The sequence below is a fragment of the Papilio xuthus genome, unplaced genomic scaffold (genome assembly GCF_000836235.2).
Source record: "Papilio xuthus unplaced genomic scaffold, Pxut_1.1 DF825946.1, whole genome shotgun sequence".
Lineage (NCBI taxonomy): Eukaryota > Metazoa > Arthropoda > Insecta > Lepidoptera > Papilionidae > Papilio > Papilio xuthus.
The window spans coordinates 11,015,968-11,029,084 of record NW_013532703.1 but is presented as its reverse complement, the minus strand read 5'-3'; the positions used below and the strand labels follow the sequence as shown (position 1 = coordinate 11,029,084).

Here is a 13,117-nt window from a genome sequence, read left to right as displayed (position 1 = left end):
TAAACTCAAAAACTACCGTGGGCCTAGTACAATAATACAAGTTAATCACAAGTGAAGTATGCATATTTGTTTTAACCCTTCTATCCAATTTTGTACGTAGCCGCTTAACATATATGTTAAGGCAGCGGTAATAACTAAATATATAATCAACACTCAAACATACAACCAAAAGAAATTACAAATTTCCAAACAGTTCACTCAAGGATAATAGAAACAAAAAAAACATTTTTATTCTTTAATACGTCCTTGCTTTTATTTCCTGAGTGTACCTAACACGAATTCAAATATCTAAGAAATGCTTATGAACACCAACCAAAGCACTTACAAGTTATAGAAGTGACATCCTTGTTTAAATAGCATAAATATGCTTAAGACAAAAGTCATTGTGAATGTAGAGTTACCATCATTATAATTTGACGATAAAACCTTTGTCTTTCCTTATACGACAGTATCAAAATAAAACATCTAACTGTTTAAAGATCAAACCAATTCCTCATTGTCTTATAAAAGCTATTTGATTTCCAATCGTGCAGGATAGTTCTTGTTTTCATTGTGACCGCACAATATTAGTTTCGTTACGGATGATTAGAATCATATATGCCGTGGCATTGCGTGTGTAATTTATACTTCAGAGCCAATAGAGTGTAAAGCCACCAACGATGCAAGCCTATAAATATATTATACTGGTTAATTTTGTTCTGTTGCGTTCCGTCTAGTGATTAGTGCATTGCTCTTTTACGTTACATACTCTATCCCTGAACAAATTGTCATGAATGCTGTGAGATTCCGTTATTATTTTGTCAACAACTTTATTTCAGATTCCACCATTAATATCATATCAGAAATTCCTTGTATAAAGTAAACAATAATTGGAATAACAATACATACTTGATCGAAGGGAATGGAACAGGAACAATGGCGAGTTACCGTGAAATTCCAACACTTGTATTAAAACATGTTAACTGTGTATTATCATAGTGTAAAGCAGGGATGAGAATATGTTTTATACAAGTATCTACAATGGGAACTGTAGTGTATGCCTAAACGTAGTGTTGTTTGGCGTACACGCCATAAGTACATGCCGGAGAGAGGGGACGTCAGTCGATATCAGACTTTTGGACCGGCAAGACGTGTTGGTACGTGAACGAGCCAAATATAACTCAACGAATGCTACAGAAACTAATAGTCAACATACAATAACAAACGTGTGATTGGACGCTAGAGAGTTGTCCGCGTCCAGTCCGCGCGGAACACAAAGCAAATCACTATCATTTGTCATGCACGTCGCTCCTCATAAAGTGTGAACCATTTCACTGTGATTGTAACAATACCTCGGAACACTACAAGCTTTTTAAGAGAAGAATAGATTGTCTATCACCTATGCACAAATGTAAAAAAGACACATCTTTGTAATGTAACATTATATTTTTGCCTTAAGACAGGATTTGTATTGAACTTTTAAGTCGAAGTTTAATTGGCGAAATTTACCGGTAGTTATTTATATCTAATAGGATTTATTCATAAAAATCGTATTATATTATCGTTCAGTTATTCAATAAATGAATTAAAAACAACAAAAAGTCTCCATGTATTATAATATCTGGAAACTATTATCGAAGGATTTTATTCCAAAACATGTACAGATTAACATACTTATGAATAATATTCCTTTTCATTTTAATTCTATTCATGGAAACATTTTGCAAGGTTATACATTGCGCGAAAAGGAATTCTAAAAAAACAAAACAATTCTTTAAAAATCAATTAATATGTATTTCTAGAAAATGTCCATATAATGAATAATAGAAAAGATAAAGACATCCGTGAAGGTAAAAATAATTAAGACGTATCCTAAACTTGCTTTTGCCCACTACTATGCGCAGAATTAAAAAACTTCAGATTCGCATGCGAGGTAATTCTTAAAAGATGTACATTATCTAAAACGTATAAGTGGGCTGACGGTTGACGGTATAAGAGTGTATGTAATCCGTCGAAAGGCTGTGGGAAATGAAACGACTGCGTGATACCATTATCTTGTTCTTTTGTAAATATGTCTAGTCTGTGATAGTGATTCTCAAACCCTTATTAAATTTATATGTAATAATAACAATAATTCAGCGTTGCGTATTTGAGGGAGGCTTATGCCCAGCAGTGAACGTCATATAAAAGACGCAGAAGACGAAAAGATATAGTATAGGTTTCTAGAAGTTAAAACTTGAGGTCGTTCAGAACCAGTTCTTGATCAAGAATTCCCTTTTTGTTTCTATTTTATCTGTTCCCTATTTTAACCGCAATTTTCTAAATCAGTCATCATTAGACCTGCTTTTGTATGTGATAATGATAAACCTATTTTTATGCTCTTAAATATCCAAGAGATTATATCTTGATATGTTATCATTTACTAATATTTGAATTACATTATTGTTATCTATAGATAAAGTAGTGACAGTTTGGGAACCTCTGATAGTGTTAGAAAAAGTGTAATGATTACCACGTCACAGTTTTCAACCTCAATGGTCTACAACGGTGATGTTTTTTACACTCGATTAATTAAATTTTATTGTAGTTAGTATTTTATAAAAAGCAATAATTAGATGCAATATTTTTAAATAAAAAAAACCATTTACATAGTTTAAATTGATTATGTTTACGACACAAATATTGCTTTTAAAAAGGTACAGCCGAAATTATTTTTTACTGTAATCTTGTAATATGTCAATTATTTTCGATGCCATATTTTTTATAATTAGACTATCCAAGGACTTTTGTACTAGTATCAACCAATGTTACAAAGGGACAGTTAAAACATAATACATAAAACTGAACGACCGCATGTATGTAACTCTAACGTCGACCCGACCACCGCTGTCGCAAACATGATTGACTGCAATTGATAGTTAGATATAAGGCCACGAGCATTTGACCATGTTCTTGTATATAGTTGCATATGTTATTAGATATACAGCGTGTCCCAAAATTCAATTATAGCCGTAATTCATTTGATTTTGAGAAGAGTTTACATTTTTAGAGAGATTGTTTCAGAAAAAAAACATACAGACGAACTGACAACGAACAACCTCTTCCTTTTTGAAGTAGGTTAAAAAATGATTTGATGAAATGATGATGATGATCATTACGAAGTAAAAATAAAAAATATCTAATTTTCTTTTTAATATTTAATATACATTGTAATGTAATAATTGATGTCCGTTTATTTATTTTATATTTTTTCTACATTCTTTTTATAAGTTCATTCCTTCCTTCCTAAATTTTATTTCTTAAAACTGCAAATAATTCTTAAATAGTTATTTGCTGATAATTCATTTCAGGCGCTAGCAATGAAATATTCGTTTCATTAAGTACTTCGAATTCGCCAACTAGGTCGTATTGGTCATTACCTTCATTACATTTTCTATTACTTATTTACTTTATGTTTCAATCAAATACCTCGAATTTTTCCAAAGTCCTCATTCTGACAACAAAAATGATCATACACGAAATAGTACAGATGGTTCATCAATCGGACAATAATAATAACTAGGGCTCCGATGATCGGTGTTATATGCTTTTATTAAAACTAAATATATTATAATTTCATGATTTTCTGGTGATATAATTAATAGTATGTTACGTTCAGTAAATTATATTATATACAGTTATTTTTTTCGTCCTGTTTGAGGACTAACTTTCCGATATGCCCTTAAAGCTGTGTGAAAATCGTAGTAAGACATGTGATGATATGAAAAGTATTCAGGGTTCTGGTAACACGAGCCTCCGAAGCCAGTACCGGCGCCTAGTGTCTGCAAATATCAACAAATTAGACAAAAGAAAATTGACACTCTCCTGTTTGGGATTGATTGTATTGTAGTTTTATTGTGATAGTGGGGATATTCTATATTTATTCATACTGAAATTAAAAAATGATTATGAGCGTCAAAACTCAAAAAAATAGTTTTTATTATGGTTCAATGTTTTTTGTATTTTTATACCTCTCCGCAAGTCTCCCTGAAGACGCCAGTAGGTATGCCGTATAGTGGGTCGAAATTCAACGACACGTTGTTGGATGGTAAATCATGACCGTATTTCCGACTCTAAAATAATAGATAAATAATTATTACCATAAATAAGCAGTAAGCTACTTTGCCTGTCACCACTTTTATATTTCTCTATTTCGTGACACCAAAATATTTCTTGTTGCAAGGGACATAAGGCAATATCTAGACAAGACCGTCGTCTTCCGATGATCGGACAGGTACTTCAAGAAGAAGAGAAAAGACTCACACTGTAAAACGTGTTAAGCGCACAGGTTAAGATATCACGGGATGAACCACCATACTCAAGGTCTTTGTCGTTTTCTTTAGTTGTATTGTTTTCATCTGAATCAGTATCACTTGTTTTAGATGAGCTGCTATATAACATTTTGGCGGTGTTCCTTCCCAATTGTTGTACAAACCTATTTAATTTGAGGAGCGACATTTTAATAAATATAATTTTCTCGTTACATGAGAAGCCTCATGTTTCCTTTGGTCTGTGTTTTGTTTGGTTTGGTTATATGAATTGGATTTTTTAGATGTTAAAACTTTTCATGTTTTTTATTCACGTCATTATAATTTTGACATTAATGTCAGATGTCTATTATGTTTTAATTTTCGGAAGTGTCAAATACCATTCTGTGACTCACTGATGTCTTTATATAGCTTCTATTTAAGATTATTGTTAAATTATTATTATTATTCATTTATTATTTTTTTATATTATAGATTTAAGACTATATGTAATTATAGAAATAAGGATGTTTAATAAAGTTGGATGTGTTGTCATTATCGATAACAATATGCAAATCATGGGAATTTAAGATTGATAACTTACGCCTATGAAGTATCAAATTAATTTTGTATGACGTTTAATGTACTTAATAGACAGTTGTCATAGTGTCGGACCGTCGCGCACAACGAATAATTGTGAACTATCGAGTATCGATCTTGTAATAAAATTAATCGGGCAAATGGCACTATACTAATTTAGGTATTTTATAAGTTTTTGAATTTATTACAGTTTGTGGTAATATATTTTGTTTATTCAAACATAAATATTAACAGAACACTTAGTTATTATGACTAATTTATCCATATTTTAAGTCTTTGTAGATAGCTTATTGGGTAGTAATTCTACTGTAAAATATTAGTTTTTTTTCACACCAAATATACAATTTATTACATTTGGCTGTGAATTTATACGATTATTAAACAAAATTAAATGAATTTCTTTTTTGTTTGTCAATACGACAAACAAAATCAATAATCATGATATTTTCGATGTTAAGTTATGAGAATCACCGAAAATCAAAAAAATTCTGATTCGATTTTACTTAACCCATATCTAGTGAATGGTCAAACTAATCGTACACACTATAGTAAATTTATAGTATTATATTACTTCAAATCCTCACCGCCGCAACTTACAGCGTTAAAATGGCGAAAGTCAAGAGCACAAAACACACGATAGGAACTACAGACATAAAGTTAACTGTCAAATGCTTAAACAGGCGAGATCTGTAATTCCCAAGCAACCATCCTATACCATTTTATTTATTATAAATGAGTTATTATGGATGTTAAGGTATATTCCAGAACGGCTGAACCACACCGCTGTAATTCGGCATAGATGTTGAACGTAGTCCGGAAGAACATGGGTCACTAATTAAGTTTTAGCTCTGCGCGGACGACGGCTAGCTTATGTATCAGTAACTGCATTTCATGTAACGTGTGGAAATCGCTAACTTACTGGACTGTTCACCCAGGCCTTTAGTATCCCGAATTGTAGGACGTTAAAGTCTTCTTTTAATATTTTATTTAAGACTCATGTGAAATATATAAATATATTTAAATATAGTTATTTATCTATATTACAGACCACGTTCGTTCCCTTGACTATCAAGTGGCTTTGTGTGCGTTAGTATCAAAAAATGAGCGAGTCCTTATGAGGTTTGTGGCCTGGCCTGTAAGCGCCAACAGTCTTTGCTCATGTGATTGTGTTGTGTGGGAGTATACTCCAGAGCTTAGAGCTTGGCTTCGAGCCCCTCGGTGGGGACGTATAGTGAGCTGATGATTATGATGCTCCAGATATCTGGAGGTTTAGTGAATAATAAAAGAAATGTTACTCTTAATACATTTATTTCACGTAACGGCACTGTATATTGAGTACATAACGAAGCCGAGCGGACGTGGAGCGCCTTGCGACGTTCCCTCGCCGCGGCAGGTTAGCAGATCTTCGTACAGCAAGTGTAGATGGTGATACAGGGGCAGCATGGCCCGCAGCAACAGCCGCCGCAGCATCCACCGCAAGGTCCGCAACACCTGACGACAAAGACATTTATTAGAAGACACAGAATAGGAAGAAACCTCGTTATACGAAGGCACACGTTTGGCAACAAATAAAACAGAATTCAACTTACATTTTGAAAGTAGCAAAGGGTATAAATAAACCAGATAATAAACTAGTATAAACGTCTATGAAGACGGATAACTGCTGATGAAAATGATTTTTTTGTCTTTTTATATATACGTTTACCGCAGAGGATTTGATTGTGCACTGATGACTCTGACAAAATATTCCCTTTATATACCATTGGTGAACATTAGAAGTATTCTTAATTCGAAAGAAATTTACTCTTTTCAGAATAGTGGTACCTGCCAGAATTTTATAATTAAAGCATTTAAACACACGCGGGTAAAAAACGCTAATATTAAGTCTAGTTCACACTAGACATAGACATTTAAGATTATAAGCTAGTTTTGCCCGCGACTTCGTTCGCGCGGGAAACAAAGTATACAACTTAATCTATGTGATATTCCAGACAGTAATCTATTTTTGTGCCAAGATTTATAGAGATCCGTTTAGTCGTTTTAGAGTGACCTGATGACAAATATCCATCCATCCATAATCCAAATATTTGCATTTATAACATTTTGGATTGGCAATCATCTTATATATAAAATTCTCGTGTCACAATTTTCGTTGCCATACTCCTCCGAAACGGCTTGACCGATTCTCATGAAATTTTGTGAGCATATTCTGTATGTCTGAGAATCGGCTACTATCTATTTTATAATCCCGCGCAGACGGAGTCGCGGGCAACGGCTAGTGTATTATAAGAAGCAACACAAAAATCTAGACATGGTGTTAGACATACAAATGAATTTTATACAGCTAATAAAAACTAGCCATAGCCGCTGTATCGTAACTTTTTATACTAAATAAGTCCGACTTGTGATGCAATGTGACAAAGTAAATTTCTAAAGTTTTTTTTAAACCAGTATATTTGTTTTATTAATGTCATAAAATTGGGTAAAAATCTAAAGGGTTCTTTGATTTTATAAATAGAACCTTATGAACCATCTGGATTTTTTTGATAATTAAAATGACTTATTATATATTATTGAAATGAAAACATAGATGTAAATTTCTAGTTTCTACAAAAAACCTTACAAAATTCTAGTGTTCATGTAAGTAATAATTTTTTCTTGTATTTATTATATTATAATAATGATGATGATTTACTTAAATAAGATTTTGTTACAGAATAAAAAAGCAACCATGCCGTCATGCAAACCATTGAAAAGTTGCCAAAGTCGAGAGTTGAGGGGAGGAATATTATACACGGATTGTTTTTGTTTACGAAGAAATGGACTACAATACGATTGTCGTCGTAGCGGATGTCAGACCTCTCCCTATTGTCAGATTCTACCAACACCAATTTGCGGACCCGCCACCATGGCCTGTGCCAAACATATGGCTAATCCACACGCCGAAGCCCTGAGCAGTATTTGCAAAATGAGACCTCATTAAAAATCAAATCTTGTGCACATAAATTTTCAGGTTTTATTTTTATCGAAAAATATAACTTAGAAGCTCAAATTTTTTTTACATATATATTCGTCGATAAAAAATTGTAAAATAAAACGCGTTGTGTAGTTCTGTCCTATTGCTTATAATTACTGGCACTTTAAATTGTTTTTAATTTTTGAAGATACAGGCATGAAAGAACGAGAAAAAGAAAAAAGAATAGAACAAACAAAAGAACATTTCTTGCCACTAGAAATTATTTCTTCAACTTGAACACATGTATTTTTTATAAAATAAAAATTTAAAGTGTAACAAATATTTTCAAAATTTTAAAGTAAAATATAAAAATCTTTTTTACTAAAATACAAAAAAAGACTCGTCGTTTTAATCGCTAAGCACAATAAAGGTGGAAAATGTAAGTAATTTCAGTGTTAAAATTATAGAAAACGAGTACGTAAGCTATAATAAGCAATGTATATTTTGTTTCAGGTGTTCTCCTTGTGGCCCTATGGTATGCTACAAATACGAGGACTGTGGTCCACCAGTAAGTAAATTTTCATATTTTCTTGCGCAAAAGAAAAATGCTATTAAAATGTATAAAACTTGAATAGTAACATTTTTAGAATTGAGGTGTTCACTTTGGCAGAATTTTCGTACTTGTTTATTGTTAATGGCATGGTAGCGCTTTTTTGGCCGTTTTTGCGTATAAGTAGATAACTACTGCTTTAAGCACCGTGTTATGGTGTATCTCCTAAAGATAAATTATTTGTTTTTGTAACTACATATGTTCCTTCACAAGAACATAATGAATTTGCCAATTCCATGTCCCAACAGGGATATTAAGGACGTTGCAATTGTTATACGTGTTGCCTGCTTTTTTATAATTCATATTCGTTAACATCCCGTATATTGAGCGTCTAGCGATTGTCTGCTTATTGTAATTTTGAATTTTGCGGAATCAACCTGACTAATTTTGATAATTTTATTGCGGTTGTCTTTTAACGTTGGAGCGGAAGTACATCAAAACAAATTTTATTGTAAAAATACTTTTAAACGCTTTTACTTTAAAACGACTGCGACATTTGAAACCGAATAGTTGCAAACTATTCGTCAAATTGTCACGTTGCACCTATGGGCGCCTTACTAAAGCCATAATGTATACGCAGCTGCAGTGCCTGCCGCGATCTGCGTTCAAACGCAATGGGCTGCAGGACCAGCAGTACTTCCAGCAGGGCTCCATCCGCTATTTGTGCCGCGACGGTCCGTGCTGCCCGCGGCCCTGTCCACCCTGCTGCCCGCCCTGCGTGCGCCGCCCCCCGCCCGGCAAGACCTACGTAACGCGCTTCAGCGACTTCGACCTCCTGTCTCAATGGTAGTCGCTCGCCCGCTACCGGCCGATAACGGGTAATGACGCTTTACAACACGGCGCACGCGGCGGTCTCGCTTACACGTCCTACTATATATGCACGCTTTTATTTTCAGAAAAAGAAGCCCAATAACGTTGCGGAGATCGAGGAGGGCGGCGAGGAAAAAACTGAGAAAGAAAACCAATTAAAGAGAATAAAAAGTCGAGAATTGAGAGGAGGCATTATGTACTACAGTTGCCACTGCATCAAGCGCAATGGGCTGCAGCACGACTGCCGGCGTACGGGGTGCGGCGGCGAGCCGGCGTGCCTGGTGCTACCGGACCCGCTGTGCGCGCCCAGCCAGCTAGCCCGCGCACGCGGCCTGGCTGACCCCGCGCCGCTCGCCAAGCACGTGGCGGCCGTCTCTGGCAAGGCGGAGGACGGGGCTGCCCCAACGGGCAAGAGATTTATTGTTTGTGAACTTAAAAGCATCGCGCCAATGGAATCTAGCGGCGGCGCTAAGAGTTGTTGTCGTACGTATCAGCATTACTAATTTTTTTTTAATGTTTTGATCCTTCTAAATCCTTCGGCACAAAACTTTTTAAATTTGTATTTTCCCAACAGGTTGTGCTAAAGACGCTCACGGTAAAAGTGGAGTAGCAGGCGGCAACGACCCAACGTCGGGGCCGCCTATTGTGGTGATGAAACTTTGTTAATTTATATCATGTCCTAAAATATTAAGAAAAAATGAAAAATAAAAGATTTGTGTTTAAAAAAGTTATTTTATTTTCATTATATTTAAATTACCCAATGTTCGAATCAACTTCAATGTCACATGCTTCGATCCTGTTCAATAGCTGTCATGTCCCAGCAAGCCTAAATGGCCAAGTTGAGCTTGTTCGTAATGTGGAATTAGGACAAGAATTTGCAGAAGATGTGTTTATCTTACAAATATTTTAAATGTGGATGGATGCATGGATGAATGTAAGAAAGTATCAGCAGGACGACTGCATGAATCTCTGAAATTTTGCATAGATGTAGCCTGGAAGAGAACATAGCTACTGATATATCGTAGTTATAAACTAGCGCTTGACCACGATACCTCCTGAAAGTGGAGATGGGGTCATAGGATGGTACGTGCTACCCTAGTAAATGCCTATTCACCATACTTTTGAAGATACCGACGTTAAAACTGAATGGAAAAAGTAACGACGCGCCAGCAACGCTCGGTGTTCCCCCTGCTCGTTTCTCCCCTTCTGTTATAAAAAAAAACCATTAAACAGAGATCCCGCATCCACATTCCACGTTAAAAAAACAATTCAAATAAAACCAATCCATTTCCACGTATCTGTTCATGCGGCAGCGCTTTTAAAAAGCGACGCGTTTTTATAGCACAGTGTTGCATTTTGAGCGCTGGAACAAGAATGATTTTGAAGCCTTTGCCGCTCGAGAGTCGGCAACGTCGAGTTTTAACGAACCGATAAGAAAGCGGCCGCGCAAGAGGCTAGCCGACTGATCTATTTAAAAATACAGAGTCAGTGGGCTAGCAACTCTGGTATTACTGAATAGGTAAGTACAGAAAGTTTACGAAAACCTTAATGTCATCTTGTTGACCAGTCATGAACCACACACCAAGGGCTTTCACAAGTGGATCCCGGATCCCTCACCTTTGCCGGCTGAGCAAACTAAACATTGACATGCTAACGTAAACCTTTATACTGTGTTGTAGAGAACCCTCACAACAAGTAAAATTCAATAACACTGTCGTAACTTTAAAAATGGAATACAATTATCTTATATTTCTGTACACGGACTGCATAAATATGAGCGTAAAATAAAAAGTCAAATCATTAGTTTGGCAGATTTCAAATGAGAAAATTGTAAAAATACGAAAATTAATTGAAAATCTAAAAATAATCCTTTCTTCAAAATTACAAAGTTTCATATTTCACCATGTGTAGTCCGGTATTAGATTTGCCAAGGTATAAAGAACCACCACAATACATACCTTGTATTCCAGTTAAGGTAACAAATATTCTTTATCTAATCTAATAAGTATAGTCGTACTTACTACAGTAACAATCCTTTAATATTTAATCACCAAAAACCTCTATCGTTTGCAATACTTATCGAATGAATTTTGGAACTCTTTGACCGTTCTTCCTACTAGCATTAAGTTTGCGATAAAAATCTTACCTAAACATATCTCTCATTTGAAGGGCCCTCCTTGTCTACCATGTGGCATGGATCCAGTTACATTGCGACGTCCACTGATTGTGCACGATAGCACCTTTGACTACAGACCCACCAGTTGGCCGGGAATGGTGCTCAATAATCAAGACAAAAAAGTGCGATACCAACTCATAAATTACGATCGACCGGTATGTACCTATATCCTATAGTAAATTAGATTGCCTTTCAGTTACTTGTCTTGGTAGTATTGTTTATTGTTTTTCATTCGAGCATATTTGTTTGGATCCTTTCTTATGCATGTCATTTCTTGGACCTTAATCATCAGATTCATATTGAGGGTTGATCATTCTTTTTATTTTCAGGTTAAGCCGCATTATCCTGCATGTTCACCGACATATGTATAGGCACAAATATAGTAAGTACTATTGCTGTATATATTCTACTAAAATAGTATTTAGATATTTTGGCGGCTCTTAACTTTTACCTTCGTAGCGGAATGCGTGGAAATGCGTGGCGAATTTAGAGCACTACGCAATGCGCCGATGACCTTGGGCCACCAAAATATTTAAACTGAACTATACCTCATTTGTAAATTCTCATCTTCTCACTATAAACAGTCTTGATATCAAACTCCTTTCTATGTCATTTGACATAACGTAGCTGTCAAATTTTAAAGAAAAAAACGTTTGACACTTATTTCAACAATTCACAATCATCGATCATCAAAATTCATTTTTTCGAAGAAATAAATTTACAAGTTCATTCTCAATAAATTTTCAGTAATTAAATTAAAAAACAAAATCAAACAAAAATGTGCGATCGGATGAACGTTATCGGCCAATTACAAACAATTATGTCTGCAATACAGTAAGTGAATCTACTGATTTTATTAGGCGGGTTGGCTAAATAATAATTTTTATGGGATTGTTGAATAGAGCTTGTTCGTTTTTTTCCCCAAGTACAACAGCTAATGATACAATTTCTTTATAATTATTTTTTGCAAGACGAAGAAACCGACTGAGGCCGTCCGAATTTTTTTTTATACAACTTAAATATTTATAATTTCAGGGGCGGGTGTGGCGGTTGCCACGGAGGCTGTTGCCGGCCTTGCGCACCCCCTTGCTGTGGATCGGCTGGCTCCCTCGTGACAGTTTACAGTCAAGTAGCACATATTCAGTGAACCGCCGCGGCTATCGCGCTTCTGCGGATCAAGTTATTCTAATTTAGATACTATATTTCCCTGTAGTTCAAGCATAGAGCAAAGCCGGTGTAAATATAAGCGTACACGAAAGCTTTGTAAACATTGCATTCGGTACAAGAGGAATAAGCAAAGAAATGAAACGCGATGGGAAAGAAGTTGAGACAGAAGATACTGTTACCCCAGTCTTCTACAGCTGTATAATTACGGTGAATTTTAATCAAATGCAATTATTTGAACATTTAATTATTGTCAACAGATGCAGTACTAGCAGTAGGGCAACCGCCGCGGCCGGTGGCAGCCTTCGACAAGGCTGTCATTGAAGTGGGCCATCACTGAGCAGCTAGTAATAATTGTCCGTTTGTGATCTGTGAAAATTCACTTGTGCAGTTTTATATGATGTTTTTGTGGCCTGTAATCAATAAATATTTTAATCTTATGTTGTCTTTAATTATTAAACTATCATTAACCTATGCAGACGTGCTGGTTCACAATATGTGGTGTCCAGTACAGTACCGCTTAAAATCAGCGCTGG

At 35.3% G+C, this 13,117-nt stretch overlaps 2 protein-coding genes and 2 long non-coding RNA genes across 5 annotated transcripts; 2 read left to right on the top strand and 2 right to left on the bottom strand.

The window, feature by feature from the left end:
• Nucleotides 1-3,222: 3,222 nt before the first annotated feature.
• LOC106124188 (uncharacterized) lies at nucleotides 3,223-4,630 on the bottom strand. The gene is made up of 3 exons (XM_013320657.1): nucleotides 4,282-4,630; nucleotides 3,990-4,091; nucleotides 3,223-3,800 (listed from the first exon to the last, which is right to left on the bottom strand). The coding sequence occupies exons 1-3, from the start codon at nucleotides 4,474-4,476 to the stop codon at nucleotides 3,657-3,659; spliced, it is 441 nt and encodes a 146-aa protein (XP_013176111.1). The 5' UTR covers nucleotides 4,477-4,630; the 3' UTR covers nucleotides 3,223-3,656.
• A 1,526-nt stretch (nucleotides 4,631-6,156) lies between these two features.
• On the bottom strand, nucleotides 6,157-6,599 carry LOC106124218 (uncharacterized). Its single transcript, XR_001228194.1, has 2 exons — nucleotides 6,455-6,599; nucleotides 6,157-6,356 (listed from the first exon to the last, which is right to left on the bottom strand). It is a non-coding gene; the product is annotated as an uncharacterized LOC106124218 (long non-coding RNA).
• Nucleotides 6,600-8,143: 1,544 nt separating this feature from the next.
• Nucleotides 8,144-9,968, top strand: LOC106124149 (uncharacterized). Its single transcript, XM_013320617.1, has 4 exons — nucleotides 8,144-8,260; nucleotides 8,335-8,389; nucleotides 9,328-9,724; nucleotides 9,816-9,968. Coding segments are annotated over exons 1-4 (546 nt in total). The 5' UTR covers nucleotides 8,144-8,258; the 3' UTR covers nucleotides 9,908-9,968.
• Nucleotides 9,969-11,031: 1,063 nt separating this feature from the next.
• On the top strand, nucleotides 11,032-13,021 carry LOC106124133 (uncharacterized). 2 transcript variants are annotated; one of them, XR_001228185.1, is made up of 6 exons: nucleotides 11,032-11,216; nucleotides 11,411-11,572; nucleotides 11,747-11,799; nucleotides 12,165-12,251; nucleotides 12,453-12,596; nucleotides 12,842-13,021. It is a non-coding gene; the product is annotated as an uncharacterized LOC106124133 (long non-coding RNA). The 2 variants fall into 2 exon arrangements; XR_001228184.1 differs by lacking the exon at nucleotides 12,165-12,251 and having other exon boundaries at nucleotides 11,033-11,216.
• Nucleotides 13,022-13,117: the final 96 nt, after the last annotated feature.